Source organism: Astatotilapia calliptera, chromosome 18 (assembly GCF_900246225.1).
Source record: "Astatotilapia calliptera chromosome 18, fAstCal1.2, whole genome shotgun sequence".
NCBI classification, from domain to species: domain Eukaryota; kingdom Metazoa; phylum Chordata; class Actinopteri; order Cichliformes; family Cichlidae; genus Astatotilapia; species Astatotilapia calliptera.
This window is the reverse complement of record NC_039319.1, coordinates 27132580-27159057: the sequence shown is the minus strand read 5'-3', so window position 1 is coordinate 27159057 and position 26478 is coordinate 27132580. Positions and strand designations below refer to the sequence as shown.

The window sequence follows — 26478 nt, the reverse complement described above, 5'->3', positions numbered from 1 at the left end:
TTTCGTCACTCATCCAAGTGACTTCTTCAGTCTCAGCTGACTGCAGGTCTCCCCAATCTTATAAACAGTACATTTGCATAATGACTGAAACCAGCCCACTGAGGAAACAATGGGCTGGGAGGTCAGTTCCTTAATCATAATTATGCAAATTCTCATGACCATTGATCAACAACCACTGACCAAAACCCACTGATCAAAGACCACTGATCAATGGCCATGAGTCCCATTCACAGAGAGTTGGGGAATGGCTGCAATCACAGCATTGTAAGATGGTGAAAGATGTACCCTTAGGCCCCCTCCTCGATTCAGAGATGGTCTTTTCCTTTTCACATAAATGGCCTCCTTGACTCCGCGCTCAAACCAGCGTTAAAGCGGTTAGCATAAGAAGAGAACTTCAACTGCTTGTTTACAATAGCTCACTAGCATGTCTGTTAGAAAACCAAAGCGAGCTCTAGCATGCTAGCTGTGTTTGTTTGACTTTTCAAATACATTTTGAAATATCAAAATGAAAAAGTTCAAATGTTACGTTACAGGCTTGACTTATTATGGTCATTAATAAAACTTTATTTACATTGTTTGGTTAATGTACAAAAGTCTTTCTAGAAAAAAGTCTTGCAACTTTGCATCTATGTTGAAATGCCTTTGGATACTTGCAGTTATCCCACTGTGGTATCTAAATGAATTTGAATAGTCACCAGGACACAACTGCTTGGATACATTTTTTGGACACTTGATTGTATTGGGATTTACTTTTAGAACTGCCTCAATTCTACATGGCAAAGATCCAGCAACGGGCTGGGAAACATTCCCCAGAGATTTTGCTGCAGATTTGTTGGCTGCACATCCATGATATGAATCTCCCGTTCCATTACAATCCAGATGTGCCGTACTGAATTGAGATCTAGTCACAATGTAGGCCATATGAGTACAGTGAACTCACAGTAGTGTTCAAGAAATGTACAGATCTACAGCCCACTCTTTGTCCTGAACATGTCTCCTACTGCTTATCTTTATGTTTCACACAACCGATGTACTAAGGCTGGGAGTAAAAGTAGGTGTCCAGTCACAAAGCACATAAGAACAGCTGTAACTGTATGAATGTGAGATACCGTAATTTTTCGTCTAGTGCACAGAAGGACACGAGCGAAACAATGAAAATGTGTCAGCAGCTGAGTACAAATAAACCAGGAAACAAGTCTTTTCTAAACTATCTTTTCCCGCTCCTCTTTCATATCCTGGTTGTATTTTGCCCCCATTGTACTATTTCTCACCAGTTACCAAAAGATCTATACACACTGCATGTTTTTCATCTCCGTGCACCAGCAAGTTTTAGTGTACCACAAAGATGTGTACTACAGGCAGTGCTGCCTGTGTGTGGGTCTGATTATAAGAAATCATTAGTATTAATGATGTCATAAACCCAATGATGTAAAGTAATAATATTAGTATTAGTAGTTTTGTCATTTAATTTTCAAATACAAAGTCAAACATCATGTGAAAACTGTTTTACATCAAACATCAGAGCACTTTTGTTGTGGTGGATATGCCTGAGTACGTGTGAATTTGATCTGTGTGTGTGTGTGTGTGTGTGTGTGTGTGTGTGTGTGTGTGTGTGTGTGTGTGTGTGTGTGTGGGTGGGTGAGTGGGGGTGTGATCGTCTACAGATGGTCAGGTTCCCTCATATTCAAACACGACTGAGTTTCCTGCGGCTGAACAATCGTGGGAAAAACAGAGGTCAAGACAAAAGGAGAAATAAAGAGAGAAGGAGGCTGGGTTGCATCCAAATGGCTCACAATGACTTCCTGCTTTTTTCCTGGTGGATTAATACAATGTGACAGGTGAAACCAATAGCCCGCTGGCTGATGTTTGTATTGACTTCAGCAGGTGGAGACGTGAGAATAATGTGGGAACTGAAATAGAAATTAATAGAATAATAGAGCAGAAATGAATGTTTACCCTGACGGTGGACTGAGTTTGCCTCAGGATGGAGTTTGTGTCCCCTGGGTGATCCAGCCCTATATTGAAAGACACCTTAAGAAATACATAATAATGTTTTATAGTTTGTCTTATGGGTATTTTTATGTGTACTATGATGTAGATCTGTAGTTTCTGTTGTTTTACAGGCCCTCGAGGACAGGAGTTTGACATGTGTGGTTTAAGACAGGGGTGTCGAACTCCAGGCCTCGCGGGCTGATGTCCTGGGGGTTTTAGATGCGTCCTTTATCCAACACAGCTGATTTAAATGGCTAAATGACCTCCTCAACATGTCCTGAGGTTCTCCAGAGGCCTGGTAATGAACTAATCATTTGATTAAGGTGTGTTGACCCAGGGTGAGATCTAAAACCTGCAGGACACTAGCCCTCAAGGCCTGAAGTTCAATACTCCTGGTTTAAGGCATTTGAGGGAAGTTATTTTTTCATGTTACTGCGTGCCATCAAACATCAAACCAATACCACATGAAAGGCAGTCCTGTTCTTGTATTAATCAGCAGGGGATGTAGCATAAAAGGAGATGAAGGAGGCAAAACCATGTGCCGTAGTCAGGGGTTACAGTGGGCCAGTGGTTTTGCAGTACTTCAGCATCTAGCGAGCCCTAAAGACGAGCGAGCGTGAAGGGAGTGATGTTTCTATCAGCTTAACAAACACACAAACTGTTTGTGTGCAGTTTGTCTTACACTGTGTTGCTAGCTAAAGGTCCAGCTGCTGTATTTCACAGGGAGAGAAAACACAGAGAGCTAACTTCACTCAGAGATGGAGAAAGATAAGAAAGAGGACACGAGAGGAAGAAGAGGGGCTAAAGATAAGGACTGATCAGTGGTGTTTGATAAACCGGAAATTTAAAGCTTACATGTAAGTTCTCACATTTTTAAATCAGATATCTGGTCTGTACACATGACATTACGTTTTTTCATATTGTGAAACCTGCAGCTAAACAAACGGAGGTACACTCGCTGTGTTATTTAAAGGTTGCATGAAAATCCTATAAATCCTATCCAATAAACAGGTTAGTTTGTTGTGAGGGGTTTAAAGTAAAGAACAGTGTGTGACTGGTGCACAGTGGCTGTGGTTTCATGGTCAGAGTTAGGTTACATAAAGTGCAGCAGAGATGAATCTGAAGTTAAGCTGATGATGCTGAGATTCATTCAGCGAATTTCACCTTCATACCAATTTTATACCTTCTAGAAAAAAGACAGAATACACACTGTACTGTCAGTGTCGAGGATGGAAATCAGCCAAGACAACTCATAAAACATCTGCTGACATCTGGTTGAATTAAGTTGTGTACATCCACAAAGAGCAGCATATTATTTTATAGTTACAATAATAGAGCACAAGGTTCAGTTAGTGTTGCACAAAATAGGTGGTAGAGATGTTCTTCAAGGAGCTACTTTTTACTTTCTTACTGTGAGTACATTTCAGAGTCTGTACTTTTTCACTTTTACTTGAGTAAAGAATTCAAACCAGGACTTCAACTTTTACTGGAGTATTTTTGAATCTGCACTTCTACTTAAGTACAGAATGTCTGTATTTTTGCCACATCTGCTTGTCACTTATTATCAGCTAACTGTTGCAGAACATAATCATGTCCACTCGGTTCCGAGAATTGCAGGCGGTCTTGCTCTACTGTTCCCCCTGTGAATTGTTCTGTTAACAAATAACTTCCTCTGCCGGTCTCTCAGAGTCATTCCAAAACATGCCCAATATAAATGTGTGTTATGTAACCACAAATATATCTATCTATCTATCTACATATATATATATATATATATATATATATATATATATATATATATATATATATATATATATATATATATATATATAAAAGCTACATTTCAGTGAGTTTTTCTTTCAGAAAACCCTCTGGTTGTCCCCACTGTCTAAAGAAATTAAAATGAGAAAACGTCACGGGTCAAGATGACTGTCTGTGGGGATTCCTCAGGTGTGCCTGTTTGGTGTTGGGTTCATTTGGTCGACTTTTTTCTACTTTTTTAATTCTGCTGTAACTGATGTGAATACAAGGTCACAATAGCTGTTCTTTCCAGTCTCGAGGAGCCACCGTGATAAAACAAAGAAGCAGGGACTGTAATGCTCTCTACAACATGGACATGATCCGTCGGTGGTTTCTCATTTTATTGTTGTAACTTTATTAACAGCACCTTTACTTACAAACTTGTACTCCAACCTTCCACCAATGCCTGCTGTCCCATAGCTGCACTGTTTTAACAGAACTACAACAATAGAGTGGAACAAGTATACACAGACACATAGTGCAAAATTAACCATTCAGCTGAAGTTGTATCTTTCTAGTCCCCGCGCAAAACTATAAATAAGAAAAACAATTTTGGAAAAATTGTATTATTTTATTGTCTGTAGTGACTGTAGTACTACTTTCCTTTTAGAAATGATGCAATATAGACCTGCACCATATCATGGATAGCATCACCCCTGCAACACATAGATACCTAGTAGGCGCTGACACTGACTGAGCTGACATGTAAAATAAAAATATGCAGAAACGTGAGTGTTCACTGCCCCCCAGTGGTCACGTGGTACATTTACAAGTTGAATCCAATTACTTGTGTCCTTGTGCACAGTTTTGACGATATACTTGTAACTTTACTCCCTTCACCTCACAAACATGAGCAGTACTTTACAAAATAATATTTACTGCAAAACACACAAAATGCTTACAACATAAAGCACACTGGACACACATATTTCAAACATAAATGCACACAATGTGTGAGGCTGTGCGATGAGTTTTTCATCTAAACCTTTGAGGCACAAACACATTCGTTACTGCAAATAAGTTGATCTGGGAATTTTTTTTTTAAATTCAGTCTTTTATTCCCATCTAACAAATTCTCACTTCTAGCTGGTGACCTCTGAAGCAGCTTGTTTCTTTGGATGGAAACCACTAGTGGAAGAGACAAATGACATGTAGGCTTGTATAAAGCAGTTAAAACAGCTTCACCGCAGATGTGCAGCAGTAAAATGCTTTCGGTTTTTAAATCAAAGTACATTTACTCAAACCCAAATCCCCTTTTGGTGTTTAGCATCCATTGTAAAACTGCAAAATTAAAAATAAGGGAGCGGCTGGGAGTAGCTTCTACTCAAAGGAAAAGGCTTACAGTGAGTTGTACTAGGAAAGGAGGAAAAAAAAGTTTTGGCTTGGCAGAGAGATTGCGCTGGGAAGGATTTGCAACAGGTTACGGTGGTTAAAGATAGAGATGGAACTGTATTAGCGAGTGAAGAAAATGTCCTGATAAGGTGGAAGGAGTACTTTGAGGGGCTGATGAGGAAATGAGAGGAAAGTGCAGAGGATTAGTAAGGAAGGAGTGAAAGTAGCTATGAAGAAGGGTGAGTGGACATACCTGTGGAGGTATGGGGATGACTAGGAGAAAGGGCATTGGGTGCATTAACAAGATTGTTTAACACAATTCTGGAAAGCAAGATGCCTGAGGAATGGAGAAGAAGAATACTAGCACCAGTTTTCAAGAACAGTGGTGATATGCAGAGCTGTTGTAACTACAGAGTGAGAGTTGCTGAAACTATGTTAAGAGGAGAAATGTGATAGTGAGCAGGACTATGGTTTCATAGCACTACAGATGTGATGTTTTCTTGGAGAGTGTTCATGGAGAAGTGCAGAGAAGGTCAAAAGGAGTTGCACTGTGACTACATGGGTCTAGAGAAAGCATTTGATAGGGTGGTGAGAGAGATACCGTGGTACAGCATGAGGTTGTGGCAGAGAAATATGTGAGGGTGGTGCAAGACATGTAAGACAGCAAGAGAGGGGTGAGAGTGACAGATGTGTTCAAGGTGGGGGTGAGATTACATCAGGGATTGGCTCTGATCCCCCTCTTGTTTTGATGAGGTCAGGCAGGAGTTTCCATGGAATATCAAGTTTGCAGGTTTGCAAGTTTGCACTGGGACAGTTTGAGCTGGATGTTGGGATTTTCACTGGGAATGACCAGAATGGACACGTTCAGGAATGAGTATATCAGAGAGGCAGGGCGGGTTGATCGGTTTGGAGACAAAGTAAGAGAGGCAAGACTGGGATATTTTGCACATGTGCAGAGGAGGGGGAGCAGATATACTGGGCAAAGGATGCTAAGTATGGAGGAGGCAAGCAGAAGGAAAACAGACGATTCATAGATGAAGCTGGATGATCCAATGAGGAAGAAAGAAGGAAGAAGAAGAAGATGATGATGATGATGATGACGACATACTTTTAAATTGCCCAAATATTTTGGCCGGAAATGGCTCAAGTGCTAAGTTCACTGTGACGCTGTCAGCATTCTTCATTTATATCTGTTTAACGCACGTGCTCGACAAAGACACGCGCACACTGAGATAACAGCTCGGTCTCTCCCCGGGGTCTACAGCTTAGAACAGGAAGCGTACCGCGGGAAAACGGGCAGCAGGGCTCCGCGTCAATTTACGTTTCCGCTTCTAATTGGCTACGAGCTCAGAGATATTTCCATAACGTCGCACATTGGTCGAAAGCGGCGCGCCAAACATCACGTGGTCTCACTTTTCGCGCGAAACCGGGCTCTGTTGTCCGGAGCTGAGCGTGCTGTGTGTCAGAGAGGAGCAACTCGTGTCTGTTTTGCAAACTTGTTTTTGTATCTTTTTGTTGTCGCAGTTTGACGGACTTGCAGCATGGATGTCGCCACAGCCACCGCGGAGACTGCCGGGGCGATGGTGAAGGACGAGCTGGCCGAGAAGTGCCAGAAGTTATTCCAGGCTTTCTTAGAGGAGTAAGTGAGGCAGCAGCGACGGGGTCGTATTGTTGTCGGCCGAAACGTGCTTGGCTTGACATCGCTCTTGTAATCAGCAATTATAAGGATCGAGTGCTACTTTGATCGGCTGCTATTGGTGTCTTTTCACTGCTTTTCTTAACTCTCGCCCGATTCCTGCGTCACCCTGCAGATTTCAGAGCGGGGATGGGGAGGTGAAGTATGTCCGGGAGGCCGAGGAGCTGATCAGGCCTGAGAGGAACACCCTACTGGTGAGCTTCACCGACTTGGAGGGTTTCAACCAGGAACTGGCTACCACCATCCAGGAGGAGTACTACAGGTGAGCAAGCCCACCAAGTCATAGGTGCTTCCATCATATCTCATCTAAATACTGAGGTGGGAGAGTGCGCTGCTGCATTTCAAACCATCAGTTCAGTGCTGTGGAAATAAGCTGTGGGGTAACCTGAAGGATTGTCTGTTTCCAGAGTGTATCCCTACCTCTGCAGAGCAGTGCGCAACTTTGCTCGGGATCACGGGAACGTCCCCCTCAACAAAGAGTTCTACGTCGCTATCGAGGAGCTGCCCACCAGACACAAGTAAGACACTGTTAACCAAACCACCATGTACATCTCCATTTATCTGGTCTGAGCTGCCATTTATGCAGCTAGATTGCTTTAGTGCAAAGATGGTTGTAGAAATGTCTGCTTGGCTTGAATCAATTGGAACAAAATGGTGTTTAAGTTGTGGTGCATAAAGCAGGAATGATGCATCTCTCACTGGTAAATGTTAATGGGAATGAAATGCCAAATCTGATCCTTTTCCTGTGTTAAATAAATAAATAGGATCCGTGAGTTGTCCTCCATGCGTATTGGCAGCCTGGTGAGAATCAGCGGTCAGGTGGTGAGAACGCACCCAGTCCATCCTGAGCTGGTGAGATGTTTATATCAGTGAAGAAGACACAAAGTTCAGTTGCGTTACGCTTGTCTTTTGTCATTAAACCCATCCTGCTTCCTTTGGTGCAGGTGAGCGGTACCTTCCTGTGCATGGACTGCCAGGCAGTGATCAAAGATGTCTCTCAGCAATTCAAATACTCTCCTCCGACCATCTGCAGGAACCCCGTGTGCAACAACCGCTCCCGCTTCCACCTCGACACGCACAAATCAAAGTTCATCGACTTTCAGAAGGTAACTGTGATAAAGGATGTCTGTCTGCATGGATGAATGAGTCTGATTTTGACCCTGTGTACCCTGTTTGTGTATCCAGGTGCGTATCCAGGAGACGCAGGCGGAGCTGCCTCGCGGTTCGATCCCACGCTCTCTTGAGATCATCCTGAGGGCAGAGGCTGTGGAGACGGCTCAGGCTGGAGACCGCTGTGACTTCACTGGGACCCTGATTGTCGTGCCGGATGTCTCACAGCTCAGCACACCTGGTACTTTTTAAAATTTTAACCATTTATGGTCAAAACTATGTCTTGTGGTGTTTTGTTTTGGTTCTCATGACTGTATGGATGTTACTTCCAGGTGTGCGAGCAGAGACCAGTACCCGTATAGCAGGAGGTCCTCAGGGCTTTGAGTCTGATGGTCTGAGAGGACTGAAAGCTCTGGGAGTCAGAGAGCTGTCATACAGGCTGGCCTTCCTGGCCTGCAACGTGGCGCCAACCAACCCACGGGTAAGAAGCGCTCGCCCATGTGTCTAAAAATGCAAACGGCTACAAATCTTGCTGTGTGATTACAAATGTGTGCCGTCTTTATCACAGTTTGGCGGTAAAGAGCTGCGGGAGGAGGAGCAGACGGCTGAAAGCATTAAGAGCCAGATGACAGAGAAAGAGTGGGAGAAGGTTTTTGAGATGAGCCAGGACAAGAACCTGTACCACAACCTGTGCACCAGCCTCTTCCCCACCATCCACGGTCAGTGATCGAACCCCCCGTCTAGCCTTTTTCTCCAATGGAGGACGCTCTCGTAGTTCTTTATCAAAGCTGTGACTTGTGAGTTAAACGTTAACGTGATGGTGCAGGTAACGATGAGGTGAAGCGCGGCATCCTGCTGATGCTCTTTGGAGGCGTTCCCAAGACGACCATGGAAAGGACCTCGCTCAGAGGAGACATCAACGTGTGCATTGTGGGAGATCCGAGCACTGCCAAGAGCCAGTTCCTCAAGTACGTTCCACAGTTTCCACCTTCATTGATTAGCTTTGCATAAAGCTTTTCTTTGTTCCATCTTCTGGCACAAACACTTTTCAGTGCTCTCTTTGCTGTAGACATTTGTTGTACAGCAGTGTTGATTTGAGTGTGTGTGCCTGTGTAGGCACGTGGAGGAGTTCAGTCCCAGAGCGGTGTACACCAGCGGCAAGGCCAGCACTGCTGCAGGTCTGACGGCGGCCGTGGTCCGAGACGAGGAGTCACATGAGTTTGTCATCGAGGCTGGAGCTCTGATGCTCGCCGACAACGTGAGTGTCATGAGTTCTGAAGAACAGTGAACAGTGTATTGTTATATTTAAAAAAAACAAAAAAGTTTCTTTATGTAATTAGTGCAAGTAAAACTTGTTAACTGGTTTGATTTCAGGGTGTTTGCTGTATTGATGAGTTTGATAAGATGGACCTCAAAGACCAGGTGGCCATCCATGAAGCCATGGAGCAGCAGACCATCAGCATCACCAAAGCCGGAGTCAAGGTGACGCTTTCAAAGCTTTGCGCTTTAAACACTCGCGTTTATGCAGCACAAGCGGAAGTTACACTGCTATCATATTCGATCGTTCGTCTCTGCAGTAGAATAACCAGACTGTTCCTCCGCTTCTCTCCTCAGGCTACCCTGAACGCTCGCACATCCATCCTGGCTGCTGCTAACCCTGTCAGCGGACGCTACGACCGCAGCAAGAGTCTGAAGCAGAACGTCAACCTGACCGCTCCCATTATGAGCCGCTTTGATCTCTTCTTCATCCTGGTGGACGAGTGCAATGAGGTACATGCAAATGAGCGTAGTCTGAGCATCCTGTGCTTACTGGTTGTTTCTATTCATGTCTTTTATTTTGTCCATTTTTTTTTTTTTTAAATATGATAATTTAGTTGAATACTGCAGCTAACGATTTGCACCTGTCATAGGTGACGGACTACGCTATCGCCAGACGCATCGTGGATCTGCACTCCCGTGTGGAGGAGTCTGTGGACAGACTGTACTCCCTGGATGAGATCCGCAGATACCTGCTCTTCGCCAGGCAGTTCAAACCCAAGGTGGGTGTGCTGGTGTCCCCACACGCCGACACCAGCGACCCAGTTTTTACTGTTTAACACATTTCCTTTATATTAACTTCTGGACCTCCGTAGATCTCCAGCGAATCAGAAGAGTTCATCGTCGAGCAGTACAAGCGTCTCCGCCAGCGTGACGGCTCAGGGGGCGTGTCCAAATCTGCCTGGAGGATAACTGTGCGACAGCTGGAGAGCATGATCCGCCTCTCAGAGGCCATGGCACGTATGCACTGTTGTGATGAGGTACGTGCGAAGACACACAAGCTTCATTCATGCAACACTCGATACTGAGTGTGGTTGATAAAATTTAATACTGCAAAACCACCCTGAGTATCACTTTAACCAAAATGAGGGGAACAAAAAGACATCCTTTCAAAATAAAAGGCCAAACTGTGAATTAACTCTTGCCCTTTCATCCCATGCTTCTAGGTTCAGCCCAAACACGTGAAGGAAGCGTTCCGTCTTCTGAACAAATCTATCATCAGAGTGGAGACGCCAGACATCAACCTGGAACAGGAGGATGAAATGGAGGAAGAGGAGGAGCAGCAGGAAGAAGGTACTATCAATATAGAGAAGATGTGAAATGACACCATGCATCACCGCTGTTTATTTAACGTAAACTCTTCTCTGCATCTTTGCAGGTAACGTCCCGAATGGAGTAAATGGAAACGTGGATGGTGTCATTGGCCTTACTAATGGAATTAATGGACACGCTGGCGGTGTCAATGGCCACGGCGAGCCTGGGAGCCAGTCCAAACCATCTCTTCGTCTGTCTTTCGCCGAGTACAAACGCATCTCCAACCTGCTCGTCCTGCATCTGCGCAGAGCAGAGGATGGTAAGAGATGTTCCTCCCTCCAGTCTGTTTTCCATCTCATTTCCTTGTCTGTTCTGTCACTGTTCTTTTTCTTTTTCTTCTCACATTTTTCTTGCTAATCTGTGTTGCAGCTGAGGAAGAGGAGGATCTGAAGAAAAGTGCAGTGGTCAACTGGTATCTGAAGGAGATCGAGTCAGAGATCGACTCTGAGGAGGAGCTCATCAATAGGAAGGGGCTGATAGAGAAGGTCATCCACAGGCTGGTGCACTATGTAAGTCTACCATCTTAAAATGTGAAAAGATAATGAGTCAGCGATTCTCTAAGTGCAGACATGTTCATTTATACGATCTCCCACACAAATCTCTTCCACTAGGATCACATCCTCATCCAGCTGTCTCAGGCCGGACTGAAGGGCTCAGAGTCTGCAAGCACAGAAGAGGAATCTGTTCTGGTTGTAAACCCCAACTACAACCTGGAAGACTAAACTCCTGTCCTCAAATTGATCCCTGCTTCTTTGTGGCAAACAAGAGTTATTGTTCATAGTGTGTTTAATGCTCATAATGGTGGCATTGGAGATGTTTCGCTGCTGTACAAAGATACGAGGATTTATCTAAATATTCTTTAGATTTAAAAAGATAAAAACAAAAAAACAAAAACAGATGTAAATATACTGGCCTCTTCTCCAGCTGTTTATTCACTTCTCTTTGACTTAGTTTATTGTTGACTTTGAATAACTGTATATTATAAGCATACAGCATGGTTTACGTCCATGGTTTAAAGTGTTTTTGTATTATAATTATGATTTTCTGAATGAAATGTTGGAACAATGAATAAAATGTTGAAAAACACAAATTTGCTTCATGTGTCTTTGTGTTGCCTGCGGCATTAAAATAATACAAAATCTAAATGAGTACCACTAGGTGGCAGCAGCTCCCGTTGTTGCGACTGCGCATGTCCGTTTCAATTACGCAACAAACATGGCGGCGTCCACAGTGAATACAGTCCGGACAACACTGAAAGGTTTAATTATTGGCTTTATTCGTTATAAAAAAGGTCACAATTAAGGGAATTATATTTTTTTTTCTCGGCGGCGATAAGTTGTTTATTTTAATATAGTTATTTTTTGTAAATAACCTTTTATATGCTTTAGTTTAGCACTTTAAGAAGACTTCATATCGACGTGGTCGCAAATGAAGTAAGATTTTTAAAGTACTGGTGTAATTTGTGTCAACAGGTATGTACCTTTTCTCCGGCCGGTGGCTGCTCAGACAGAGCAGTCAAAGCCGGGCCGTGTGTCCGAGCCTGCGGCTGCACGTCTCCCCTGCTGCCTGCTCCAGGATGGAGACGCAGAGGAGCGAGCAGACCCAGAATACCGACAGAGGCAGAGCCCAGGAGGAGGTAGAGGAACCAGAGGGTCCTGAATACATCCCCAAGAGAAAAGCCAAGAACCCTATGGTGAAAATCGGCTTTGCCTGGTAATTTCTCTCTTTTGACCAAAACCCGCGAGAGAGATATAGAAGCTACAGCACTGACAAATCAAGTCAGAGGTGTGTCAAAGAACGATTAAAAAGATTAGAAATGACACGCTTTTTATGCAGTCCTCGTTTCCAGAGGCTCAAATATAATTGGGCTAGCATGATAATAAAAATGTTTATTTTTGATTGTTTGTTTGACTGCCTAAAGCCTACAGCTAGAGCATGGGTGATTGGCCTTTACTGCAGTTCTTCTGATTGTAGTGCATGCTTGGTTGCTTGTTCAAGTCAGCTGCTTGACAAATGCAGAACTTTTCACTTTTCTTCGAAAACCTCTCGGTTTTGTTCTGTTTTCTCAAAGAAAACGCGCTCTAGTGCTAACTGCAAAAGTTTACAGTAACTGTGTGACAGCGAAGTGAGGTGTTGATGGGGGTTTGAAAAGTGTTTTTAAAGTACTTGAATAGATCTCGGTGAATATCAGTTAGTATTTCTGCTTGAATTGCTCACCTTTCAAACTGATCTTGCTTTTCTATGCAATACCTAATCTGGCCTTTAAGTCCCTGAGGAAGTGTGGTTATACCAGCTGGACATTTGTCAACACTGGGAAGGCACCTAAAGAATGCCCCAGGCAATCTTCAGGAGATTGCTTGGGGTTAAATTAAGTTAAGGCTTAGCTCATGTTGTCCATGAAACCAATTTTGAGTCCACTGGCCAATTATATTTGGTCCCTTGAAAAGAGGTGGCTGGCAATTAGAGGAAATATTATTAGAGCACTTACTAAAAACTTCCTGTGTCTTTAAGTTCATATTTATTAGGTAACTGTAATGTCTGTGAAGGCTTTCAGTCATCCAGGTCATCGTAGTCTAAAGAGCTTGGAAAGAAAAGCGTCTGGACGACTTCTTCTTCATATTTTGAAGACGTTTCACCTCTCATCCTGTGAAAACAAGGATGCCAATGTTCACATTTTGGACAAAGAAGACAGATGGTTTGAAAGAGGAGTGTTAGGAGCAATCTATGTCCACTGTGAACAACCATCTTTGAATAGAGGTGGTGGCTTACGACACCAACTGTCTGCATCTATAATCCAGTTTTGAGATCCCTTCCCAGACGCCCTAACGCCCACTCACATCTTGGGCCATTTGACCTCAGTAAATCATGTGATAGGGAAGGGCTAGGTTTCGCAATGGGTTCATGCGAAAACCTTGGCTCATTGTGACCCACACCCAGGCTCATGTGATTAGACGGAGGATCCATGACGGGGTCCATGTCCCTCTTAGGGTCACTCCCATAGGGCTTAAAATCTGTGAATCTCCACCAATTACTCTTCGAACTGAAGAAGCTTCGCGGATGAGAGGTGAAACGTCTTCAAGAAACTTAAAGTCCAGATGCTTTTCTTTCCAAGGTAATTTTAATGTTATGTTTTGGTCACCTTCCTGTGTTGCCTGCATGTTAATGTTACTGATGTGTCCTCCTCAAGTCCCAGAAACACAATTGGCAGACAATAACAGTGAAACAATTGTTCTTCCATATAATGCTACTGTGGCTAAAAGAGAAAACTTTGCACAATTTTCCAAAAGAGAGCTTCACTATCCAAAATACAACTTGGATGAATATCATCCACACAGGCTACTAATACATTTTTTTTTTTTTTTTTTTTTTAAAAAAGAGCAAGATATATTAGGTGCAGATTTGTCGTTCACATTCAGCGCAGTCACTGGGGAACCACCAGTTTTCCCGAGCTGCGTAGAACTTGCTGTCCTGTTATTCTCTAGTGTGACAGAGCCATCAGTACTGTATAAATATTTTGTCTCTTTCCTCTCTGTGCAGGATTATCGGTCTCCCTACAGGAATAATCAGCTTCTTCCTGGCCAAGAGACAAGTGGACAAAAACAGACTGAAACAGTTAAAGATCAGACAGAGGATGAAAAGATCAAATGAAGGCGAATACGAAGGGAGTCGCTACCGCCATCATGCAGTGGATGTTAAACTCGACCAGTAATTTATGTTGCAGCTGTGATTTGCATCGTATGCACAGTATCCCACACAGAGACTCTTGGATAAAAGACTGATCAGAACACTGATGTAAAGTTCACCCATGTCAGAGGTAAATGTATATTTGAATAAAATCATCACTGGTACAATCACATTAAGACTAAAAGAAAACTTTATTTATAATGATAAGCAAATAGATTTTCTGTAGCACTGATATATTTACAACCCCCTCTTCCACACTAACCATCCGTGGTGTACAGTAAACATGTCTGCCTCTGTTGATTTGACTCGAGGCTTTTATAAACTTTCAGCTGTGCTCTAAATTTGTCATTAATGGTCTTCGCTGATCATCTCAGGAGAAACATTTGGACAATGAAAGACTGGAGTTCAGAAATGTTCCAGTACTTTAACAACACGGCACCGATAATGCTGTCCTGTGTGGAAAAATCCCGCCCTCGCTGTCTGACCCACATCTGACTAACACAACTATATTTACAGGCACACATATAATAACTCTATAAAACATATTATAACCCTGTATTCTGTAAAGTCAAAAAAAAATTTAAAATAACAGACATTGACACGGTGAAGGCACTGAAGTGATATAAAGGAGTACAATTCAAATAAAGTGACCTATATAGCAGAGCCGTGGCTGCCATTAGTGGCGCTGAGCTGTGCTTCAGGGGTGGACATGTCCCAAAATACTGACTCTGCTCATACTTGAGTAACTGAGATCAAATGTTGTGGCAATGCCCACCCCTACTGTACTTCATAATCTCAGAAAGTTACACTTTAGGATTTGCCTTGTTCTTGTAGCATTTAGACACATGGGAGAATTCATTTGTAGCTGTACATGTTCATACACAGAAGAGAGATCAGACACTTTCTGCATTAAGTCCAGTAATATGGAATAAATGTTGCAGATGGGATTCAAGTGTCTGTAGATAGTTAGGTAATAGTATTTGTCATAACCACCGATAAGCTGTTAAAGTATATAAAAAACAAATATAGATTTCATACAAAGTGCATTTTTGGGTGATGTAAACTAATGCTCAGATTTTTGGGGGGCATCACTTTAAAATATCCTTACTTTGCAAAAAAACAAAAACACTTAACAAGGCATGATCAGAGATATTATACAAACAAAGATAAATGGAATTATTCTAGGGCTGTCAACATTAACGTGGATTAATCTGTCGTCATGATGAACACGATCAAAATTTTCAATGCAATTAACCCATTTGGAGCGAAAATGACTCAAAATCCCTGCATGCATCAAGGCAATTTGGGCAGTTTGCACAAAGTTTGTCCATTCTGCGCTCCAGGTGGTTTAATTGTGTTCAAAAATTTAAAATTGCGTTAATCATGATGACGGATAAAGCCGCGTTAACATTAACAGCCCTAAAGTAGTCATAACTTTTTTTTTAAAAGGTCTCCTTAGTACAGCTCTCTGAAACAATGGTTCAGTCCACGCCTTGACTTTTCTGTTCAGGGGATGAAAAAAAAAATAAAAAAATCCAACGAATAACAAAAACAAATCATTAATTTTTACCACAGCTCTGATCAGCTGGTCATGGCTGGATCACAGAACAAGAAAATAAATGTTATTATTGTAAAGTCATCCAGTTAACTGAACATTTAAACATTAGCTTACTGCAGACTAGCATGCTTTAACACCTCCACATGGATAACACAGTAGATGGAACTCCAATACAATATATATGGTGGGAAATTACATCATAAACACAGAAGCCCACTTTCATGGCACACCATGTTACTTAAATGCAAGTTTTTCCATGTAAAAAGACTGACCATGTAACAAGAGCTGAGAACAGATTAAAGAAGCTAATCATTTACTTAGCTGATTGAAGCATTTCGTGTGATTATACTAGATTATACTCTAACTATACTAGAACGCTCCTTTATCAGCTTTCAGCTGTGTTTGGAAAGTTTTTTTGTCTAGGGATCAATAAGCCTGGTCCCGTGATAAACCTGCATTAGGTAACACAATACACCTCAGCAATACAGGAGGGAAAATGCTGAAATTGACTCCAGTTTTCTTATGAAAATCCCAAACCATAAATTTACATAATCTCACATAATTTGGACATTTACAATTAACTGTCATTAAATTGATCAGATCATTTCTGATCAAGTTAATTTGTTATTAGATGAAAGTTCTTCCTTTCAAGAAAAGGGTATATCAGCGTGACCCCAAACATTTGAGCAGCAGTTTAGGTTTAATCTACAATGTAAAATCTCATATTCAGCCCTTAGACATTTTCCCTGAAGAGCACCATGGTCTTAAAAATCTTTTAATGTCTATTGGAAAAGTAAAGCTTTTCAAAAGCATGGAATGATTTCACTACACTGTGCCGCTGGATTTTTATTTGGTGGAAGCACCAATAATTTGCAACAGGAAAAGGAAGATCTGGATTATATCGACGTAGATGGAGAGTGCAGCGAACACGTACTCCTCTGGACTAATGGAGTGCTTTCTGTTTCCAATCAGTAGCTGAGTGTGATATGCCAGGAACTGCAAGACACAAACAGTTACAAAAAAACTGAGCACTATATCAACAAATACAATGAGGGCTGCTGTAAGATTTAAGGTGACTTTTCCACTTCTTTGTAACTTTAAAGTGAAATACTTACCAGAGTGAAAACTATGGCTCCTATAGCCGCATAAAGCATGTGAAGCCAAAATATCTGCAACAACAAATAGTCATTAAGATAACAAGAAAACCCAAGAAGGTGTCAGGAAACAGTCACAGTCTTCACAACAGCAGTAACTCACGTATTTGAAGGACAGCACGATGGCTGTAATGATGCCAGTCACGAACACGACGATACCGAGGACACAGAAAAGGCCCTGGCACTTGGTGAAGTCGACCTACAAAGAGAAATTGACAGCAGGCATCTCAACGCGTGGCCATGAACAAACACACTGTGGAGATTTAAAGCTGATAAGCAGAAACGTGCACGCCCCTACCTTCGTCTGGAAGCAGAACACTGTGACGGCGATGCAGACGACAGCTGTGATTCCCAGCGCAAGAAACACTGCTTTTGTGTCATAGTAACTAAAACCAAAGCGCAACACACAGTCAGCAGTGAGGAAACCATCAGAATCTTTTTATCACATGAAAGGGACTGTATATATATTTTTTTACCTGGATATGGTTCCAGTCATATACGACAAAGACAGAGTCTGTTTCACAAAAAAATAAAGATCAGATATAACTACAATGAAACACTTCTTGTCCAACCACAAACAGCATAATCTTGACATGCGGTCTAACTCAGTGTCAACACAATACTGTGATAAAAGTCCCAGTGTCATGTGGGACTCCTACAAGTCCACGTGACAATTCAGGAAATAAGAATACAGAATAAAAAACCCACAAAACCTTTTATTATGTGACAAAATGCAGATCATAAAACAGCTCAGTCATGTTGCTGTTCGAGCTGATAAACTGAACACTCAAACGTATCAACAGGTAAAATGCAAACAAATGTGGTGACTCACTGCTTGGCTCTGATATCAAAATTACATTTCAAGTACTGTGATAAGGCTGTCATTGGATGGAATGTCTCGCTGACAAAGACAAAAAGGGTTTCAGTATGACTTGATCCAAGTCCAGGAAACTGCTGGTAATGACCACAACCACAAGTCATACTTACAAAGAGGCCGAGCAGAATCATGTTCCATGGGAACTTCCTCCTGCAAAATAAGTTGGCTTTCAGTACAACGTTGGTTTAAAACTGTTCAAGTACGAGTATTTCCTCTTAAAACATAATAAAAGCAGGCAATCACACTCACCGGGGGCCCTTGCAGCAGACCAGCACGATGTGGGTGATGAAATACACCGCGCTAAAATGTAGAAATGAATCACAAAGGTACAGTTTTTATCCATGAGTCAGCACATCACTTCGAATGATGTTACCACAGAGGGAGACTTACTATGATGCCCAGTACACAGCTGAGTTCTTCCTTACAAAAGATTTGACAGGTTGGCTGTAACAAAGAGAGGCCCAGTTAACACCAGGAAATGCTCACACGCAAAGAGCCTGAGAAAGAACACAATCTGTATACTCACACAAACGTGAATATGGCGACAATGGCTGTGGTGACCAGGAGCTGACACGCCAAGATCAAATACACCTTAAAAAGAAAAAAATATTCACATTATTTTATACTCTGAATACAGAAGCTATTGGATTGGTCCAGTTTGTGTCTGACATATCTTTGTGCTCATTTGCGTATGATACAAAAACAAAAACAAACTAGCAGTATGTAGTTATGAATTATACATTTTCTCAAAATATGGTGGAATCTTTTAAGCTACAATGTCACATATAATTATTTATTTTATGTGCTTTTGTTGTTCACTTAAAATAAATCATGCCAACACTGAGCAGGTTGGAGCTCGTCAACAATAAAAACTATACAAAACAAAAGACTATGTTGGAATCAGGATGTAGCAAACCAGGACACCAGTCTGGGAAAGCACGTTGGGGGAAGAGATTTGACACTCCACCTTTTGAAGTGGCAAAACAGTCAGTGCCAAGAGTAAAGTCAACACAGCCATTCATAGCTATCCAGTTACAAATACATCACAAAAACTCATAGGAGACGAGATCTGGTGACCACGCATATTTAAAAGTCTTAAGACACTCCCTGGTCTTTTTCTTCAAGCAGTTCTTTACAGATTTACCAGTGTTTGGGTTTGTTGTCCCACTGCCAACCGGACTCAAGTGAACCCAGGATTCGTACAGCAGTCGCTAAAGACTGGAAGACAACATTAGTGAAAACAACCCTGTGCTTGCAAACCAAAACAAATGTGTCGCACGTTCACACACTATCCATTTAACTTCGAGCCAGAAAGGTTGTGTACAGGAAACCCAACAAAACAACACTCAGTGACAGCTCTCAAGTTCAGTGCCAAGTAAACTTAGTTTGGCTGTTCTCCTATGCTTTCTGTTTCGCTGTGTCTTCATTTAACTGCCCTACTGTTACAGATGAAGAAGGCACATAAGTGAAATCCTTAAAATACCAGAATCAAAGCAAGGCTGCACTCTGCCTTCTAATATCTACACCCACTTTCATCTGTTTCTAAACAGTTTAAGGGTTATCAGTTTTCAAGGCAGGGACTCGTGTAGACTAGCACACACTTGTGGACCGGCAAGCAACCAAAGCACTGACCAGAGAAGCTGAGACTAAAACACACACACAGGTTAATTCTCTTGTAAAGCTGTCATAGCTCCTGTGTATCCTTATATAGCAAAAGGCCGTCTCCTGTTATATAGTATGTATAGTACACAGATGTATAATTATTTACACTTATTATCTAATGTGCTTACAGTACAAACTGTGAAGCACTGGGTGTTTTTAAAAAGGCCATACAAATAAAGTTATTATTAGAATAACTCATCCTCTCCCCAGTTTATGCTCTGTCATTGACCTTTCAGTCAGTGTCACAAATGTCAAATTTGGATCTAACAATAAACAGAACCTCTCACCATCATACTCTATAAAATGCTGCATGTCTTAGCCAACCCCCCCCGTGCTTGGTTTGTTTCCCCTCCACAGAAGTAGTTTAGAGACTGATGCTTGTCCTCTGAGACTACTAGAGTTCTTTATTTGGAAAATTCTGCATCTGTGATGAGGCTACTTTTCTGTCTCAGTAAACAAAGCTGGATATAATGATCTTTTTCTGGTCTGCTGCTGTGTATGTGTTATCAGAATCAGAATACTTTATTAATCCCGAAGGCTTGTATATTCACTTATATAGTCCCATGTACTAGTCCATTAGAAAACCTCATCACGAGTCAAAGCTCATCCAACCATTCAAAACACATGAACAACAGCTGCAAGGCTAAAATCACTCTGGCCAGTGTTGCTGAACACATCTCAAAGAAAATTTGCCATTTTGCATAAAGAAATACATTCTTTGTAGCGCCTTGAGGCACCTGTTGTTGTAATTTGGCATATAAATAAAAATGAATTGAATTGAATACATTCTGCCAAAATTTGACTGTTAACCAGGAAATGATGTGGATTTTTTTCAAATATACAGTGGGGCAAAAAAGTATTTAGTAAGCCACCGATTGTGCAAGTTCCCCCACCTAAAATGATGACAGAGGTCAGTAATTTGCACCAGAGGTAAACTTCAACTGTGAGAGACAGAATGTGAAAAAAAAAAATCCATGAATCCACATGGTAGGATTTGTAAAGAATTTATTCGTAAATCAGGGTGGAAAATAAGTATTTGGTCAATAACAAAAATACAACTCAATACTTTGTAACATAACCTTTGTTGGCAATAACAGAGGTCAAACTTTTACTATAGGTCTTTACCAGGTTTGCACACACAGTAGCTGGTATTTTGGCACATTCCTCCATGCAGATCTTCTCGAGAGCAGTGATGTTTTGGGGCTGTCGCCGAGCAACACGGACTTTCAACTCCCGCCACAGATTTTCTATGGGGTTGAGGTCTGGAGACTGGCTAGGCCACTCCAGGACTTTCAAATGCTTCTTACGGAGCCACTCCTTTGTTGCCCGGGCGGTGTGTTTTGGATCATTGTCATGTTGGAAGACCCAGCCTCGTTTCATCTTCAAAGTTCTCACTGATGGAAGGAGGTTTTGGCTCAAAATCTCACGATACATGGCCCCATTCATTCTGTCCTTAACACGGATCAGTCGTCCTGTCCCCTTGGCAGAAAAACAGCCCCATAGCATGATGTTTCCACCCCCATGCTTCACAGTAGGTATGGTGTTCTTGGGATGCAACTCAGTATTCTTCTTCCTCCAACCACGACGAGTTGAGTTTATACCAAAAAGTTCTACTTTGGTTTCATCTGACCACATGACATTCTCCCAATCCTCTGCTGTATCATCCATGTGCTCTCTGGCAAACTTCAGACGGGCCTGGACATGCACTGGCTTCAGCAGCGGAACACGTCTGGCACTGCGGGATTTGATTCCCTGCCGTTGTAGTGTGTTACTGATGGTGAGCTTTGTTACTTTGGTCCCAGCTCTCTGCAGGTCATTCACCAGGTCCCCCCGTGTGGTTCTGGGATCTTTGCTCACCGTTCTCATGATCATTTTGACCCCACGGGATGAGATCTTGCGTGGAGCCCCAGATCGTGGGACATTATCAGTGGTCTTGTATGTCTTCCATTTTCTGATGATTGCTCCCACAGTTGATTTTTTCACACCAAGCTGCTTGCCTATTGTAGATTCACTCTTCCCAGTCTGGTGGAGGTCTACAATACTTTTCCTGGTGTCCTTCGAAAGCTCTTTGGTCTTGGCCATGGCGGAGTTTGGAGTCTGACTGTTTGAGGCTGTGGACAGGTGTCTTTTATACAGATGATGAGTTCAAACAGGTGCCATTCATACAGGTAACGAGTGGGGGACAGAAAAGCGTCTTACAGAAGACGTTACAGGTCTGTGAGAGCCAGAGATTTTCCATGTTTGAGGTGACCAAATACTTATTTTCCACCCTGATTTACGAATAAATTCTTTACAAATCCTACCATGTGAATTCATGGATTTTTTTTCACATTCTGTCTCTCACAGTTGAAGTGTACCTCTGGTGCAAATTACTGACCTCTGTCATCATTTTAAGTGGGGGAACTTGCACAATCGGTGGCTGACTAAATACTTTTTTGCCCCACTGTACATGTAATTTTCCTGACAATACAACTTTTAGCTGTCAATCTGCCCTTTTCTTTTGGGTGTGGGTGTTGTAATGAGTCTTAAATGATTCTGAAAGTAACTTAAAAGTGTTATTAAGCACTCCTCTGGATAAATTATTGCACAGGACAGTAAAATAGGTAATTTCATGCAGATTGTGGTGCTTTACCTTTCTGATGAAGGTATGCCGAATGCTCAGACTGTCCCAATCGCTGCCACTTGCTGCAAACTCATCACCTGTATCATCAGTAGATAGAAAAGCAATCACTGACTACAAAGAGCAACAAGAAGCATTATTCATTAGGTAAACTTTATTACAATTAAAATATGCATATTTTGTTTTATTTATTAAAATTCACTTGATAGTCCACTCACAAGTGTAAAAATGAAACAAAGAAGCTCTAATGTATAACTCTATGAGACTAAGAACTCCTATAGGTGGATTTTGTTGTAATATTCCTTAACCTACATCATGCACTAGCTGACTAATGGCTCTAGTTCAATACTGGAATGATATCATTGTTAGGTGTTGTGTGAGCACACAGTAGCAGGATGCTTTCTCCTTTTATTAAAAAGATAATGTCATTAGAGGATACACGTTACAAGCCAGAGTCTTACCAGAGCTCAGGACATCTGATGGTATTGTAGGTGGAACGACAGGAGGCATGGGAGGAGGATTCGGGTAGCGAGATCCTGGATGTCCAGCAGGCTGTGGCTGCCCTGGATAAGGGCCTGGAGGGTAGCCAGCTGGCTGGCCTGGGTACAGAGGGGCATTTGGACCAGAAGGGTATGGAGCAGAGGGATAGCCTGGCTGTGAACCACCATATGATGGGAATCCATATGGAGGGGGTGGTGGGTAGTTCCCACCCTGAGGTCCATACAGTGAGCCATGAGATTCGTCGTACCCTGGAGGGTAGTGTGACATGATGCCTGTGCGGAAGGGAGGGGAGGAAATACAGTTCACAACATGCAGGGACTACAGGGAGCAGAGGTAAGACAGTCGGAAGCATCACCAACATGTGCTCTTTAAGGTTTTGCTGTACACTGTCATCGTCAGTAAAAGATTTATAATGCACATTGAAAAAGTCAGGAAAAAGGGAAATAGGTACAGCAATTTATTGAAACATGGGCAAACATACATGGTATATAAGGCCGATACGGTTTTTACCTGATTTATGACCACCTTTATTCTTCATCACAACCTGAATTCTCTAAGGCAGCCTTCTTGTAATTTCACATTACTTCATTACTGTTGAGGTCCACACTCTGACAATGTCCCACTGTGCGTTTTTCTATCCAGGTATGGTTCCACTGCACTGGCAGTGTGTTCAGGATCACTGTCAGGATCACTTTTTCACTTTTTTTTGCGTTATGACATTAGCAAACTTAGGTGTCCACGCTGCCCTCCCGCCTGCCCGCCTGAAAATGCACAGTTGTGCCTTTGGCGACAACAACAGAGCTCCATTTAGCTTTAGGGCTCTGCATGGAGCCACTGTTGGTGTGCGTGCACATTAAGGTCTGGGTAATAGCTGGGCTTGGGCTCCTGCCAGAGTAATTACCATGCACCTTACGGTACACACTTGGGTGTGTATCGGGTTCACGGAGTAGAAGGATTTGCTCAACACTGGTTCACAAAACCCACCACATACCCAGGAACCATCACACGGGCCCCAAAGGGAAATTTCTAATAATAACCACATGCACGCTAACATCATGCAACAACATGAGGCCCAAGTATTCCATGCTGCTGAAAGAACTGAGATGGTCAGTACACTGGGTTCTTGAGACCTAAGTGTACCTACTTTTTCAGTGTGAAACATAAAGAATTAAAAGGGCAATTTACTTCTGCTGATTTTACAAAAGACACCAAACTGCTATCTTAAAAGGCTGACGTGTTTCTAAGCACAATACAGTTTGCTCAGTTATTCTGAAAGTGCTGCATTTTCAGTGGGACTTTTAGGGAAATATACGCAGTAAAGGAATTCAAGAGCTGGCTCCACCTCTTGTTGCCATTACCTCACATACTAAGCACCAAGCAACAGGACAGAAAACAATCAATGGAAAAAGTGCTTCAGCTGATCCTTGTGGAATGAGGACAAAGCTGATTGCTTCATAGTCACTGAGACATGAGAAGGCAGCAGGTTCATATGTGTGTTTGAACAGGAGGGTGTAGCTCTAATATTTACGAAAAATACACTCATATTCAATGTAGTTCATCCTCCCTTCAACCTCAAGTCATCATGTGGTTGTGGTTATTACTGTAACGTATGTCGTCTGAACACACTAACATAACTAGTCTGTTTACATTCATCTGGCATGGCACAAACACGTCACTCAGAGCAAAGCCCTGTGACTCAGAAATGCTTTTGTTACGTGAAGCCTGTCATGCGGATGGACACAGTTACAGAAGCACCACACAAGAACACTGAGAACCGGTTTGGCAAAGCTTTTAATCACTCCTTTTTGTTGAGCTTCATTATTTCTGCCTGGGCAAGAAGTCATGCATTCTTTTTTAATGCTGCCGACTCTTTCTAATCCAATACGCCTGCAACAGACTTTGTCCTTTACATTCTCGCACATGCTTTCCTGCCAAATCATGACATTTTACATTGTACACAGCAGTGAACTTTAACCTGAATGCTAACTTAAAACCTGTTTGTTATTTTATCCTGTTTTTTTATTATCAGATAAACAGATTTTTTGCATACTTCTGCTTCATTATTCTCTACATGTACAGTAAACATCAGCAGATTATTAAAATGAATTGTACAAAAATAATTAATCGAGGATGTCAGAAAATGGGAATGCTGTTGTTCAGTATTATTGAGTATTGCTTTCATTTGGTGTTCCTTTTTTGTGGTAGAACCAACATCCAGTTACTTATCCTATCTATGAATTTATGCTGCATTTAAGGTTTTATTTGTCATATCAAAAGCTGATCAAACACCAGACACCAGGGAGGGGATTTGCAATCTAGCTTAGGCTAGATAAAGCCTGTTATGCGTTTCCTGGTTCTTATAACACATTTGCCACTAAACCTAAAATTAAATGTAACATTTGGTTGCTCCCTTTTGACCCCCCACAACAGTAGATGACTAACACTGTGTAAAGGCTGGTCAGATGAAACCAGACACACGGAGATGTCATCATACATTTGGGCAACTGTGTTGGGCATTTTTCAATTTAGCCTGTTTATGTTTACATGTTTACGGTCAACTTCCGCAAAGCAAAACTCAGGCTTAAGCCCAACCGACTCCCAAAACAATATTTATCGGGTATAGTCCTGTTGAACATCAGCCACTTATTATTTAACTATAACAGACTGTGCACAAGTGTGTGTGTAGACTGGCACACTGACTAACAACTGACACGACGTCTCACACGACTCGACAGGACATCAGCGAATTAGAAATCATCAAGAGCTCCGTTGCCTTTAAGGGCGCACTCATTAACGTTATTGCTAACAGCTGTCTTCCCCGCTACGAGGGCCGCCTTTACCCGCCCTGTAACTCATCGCTGACAGCAAAAAATAAGCAACGATGTAACATTCAAAAGGAAAAAGAAGAAAACTCAGCATCAGCTGTGTCTCGTGTTTAACATTTCAGTTTTGTCGACTGAACTGAAAAAGAAAGATGGCTATCCTAAAAGCGTTTATACACAGACCCACTCCACCCAGTTACCAAACCTCCGCTAACTCCCCCCAAAAAAGCTTTTCCAGGTGTGTGAGCGAGCTCAGCCAGAACACAAACACCACCACCTTCACCATGAGCGGTGTTTCTGACAGAATGGGAAGAATATAACAACATCTTACCAAATTACGAGACGTCAACCTCGTCGGTGGCTCTCAGTCCCAGAGAGAAGAAGAGCGATATCCTCCCGCTGTCACTCACAAAGCCTTAAACTGTCTTTAATGCTGTACTCCAAGTTTTAGTGTGGGGTTGTTTTATGTTCTCGATGTTGTTATTCAGAGAAGCACTGGCAGAAGTGGGCAGCTGTGAAAAGTTTTTTTTTTTCCTGGAACTGTGGAAGCAGGGTGTGGTCCGGAGGAATCTCTCTCACACACACCCACATCGCGGACAGCGGGGCCCGAAAGGCGCTGACTCATTTTCAGCACTGACGGTGTCACGTTACTGAATGCACGCGCTCTCCTAAAGTGCCCTCTGCTGCTGGCGCGCGAGTCTTCCACACTTTGCAGAGTTCTGACTCCTTTCACCTGATATGAGCTGTTATTTGGACTCTGTAGTAAACAAGCTCATCAAGTGTGCTGAACTTCTCTCAGGCTGATGAAGGCCAGCGTTATGATGTGAAAACACGTTTTATAGGCGCCCTCTGCAGATACACTCATACACTTATTCTTCTTTTTTATACTAAGTTAATATACTGTGTTGTGTTGTTTGTTACGTTGTGATGTGTCATATCGTGTCGTGTTGTGTTATATGTAGTGCCGACGTAGGACAGTTTTTCCAATTTCATTGTACTACTGTACTATGTATGACTGTGCAATGACAATAAAGAGTTA

General features: G+C 42.3%; 2 protein-coding genes across 2 annotated transcripts; one reads left to right on the top strand and one right to left on the bottom strand.

Moving 5' to 3' along the window:
* Window positions 1-6491: 6491 nt before the first annotated feature.
* mcm6 (minichromosome maintenance complex component 6) lies at window positions 6492-11433 on the top strand. The gene is made up of 18 exons (XM_026150779.1): window positions 6492-6763; window positions 6936-7082; window positions 7228-7338; window positions 7585-7672; window positions 7765-7926; window positions 8006-8171; window positions 8263-8411; window positions 8499-8649; window positions 8757-8898; window positions 9047-9188; window positions 9305-9412; window positions 9545-9700; window positions 9841-9969; window positions 10063-10227; window positions 10414-10540; window positions 10626-10820; window positions 10931-11070; window positions 11173-11433. The coding sequence occupies exons 1-18, from the start codon at window positions 6666-6668 to the stop codon at window positions 11281-11283; spliced, it is 2487 nt and encodes an 828-aa protein (XP_026006564.1). The 5' UTR covers window positions 6492-6665; the 3' UTR covers window positions 11284-11433.
* A 2984-nt stretch (window positions 11434-14417) lies between these two features.
* On the bottom strand, window positions 14418-26243 carry LOC113010736 (protein lifeguard 3-like). The gene is made up of 12 exons (XM_026149938.1): window positions 25771-26243; window positions 22578-22889; window positions 22129-22196; window positions 18361-18425; window positions 18225-18278; window positions 18084-18134; window positions 17945-17984; window positions 17434-17471; window positions 17256-17343; window positions 17061-17156; window positions 16919-16972; window positions 14418-16799 (listed from the first exon to the last, which is right to left on the bottom strand). Exons 2-12 carry the CDS (start codon window positions 22882-22884, stop codon window positions 16650-16652), a joined length of 1011 nt encoding a protein of 336 aa, XP_026005723.1. The 5' UTR covers window positions 22885-22889; window positions 25771-26243; the 3' UTR covers window positions 14418-16649.
* Window positions 26244-26478: the final 235 nt, after the last annotated feature.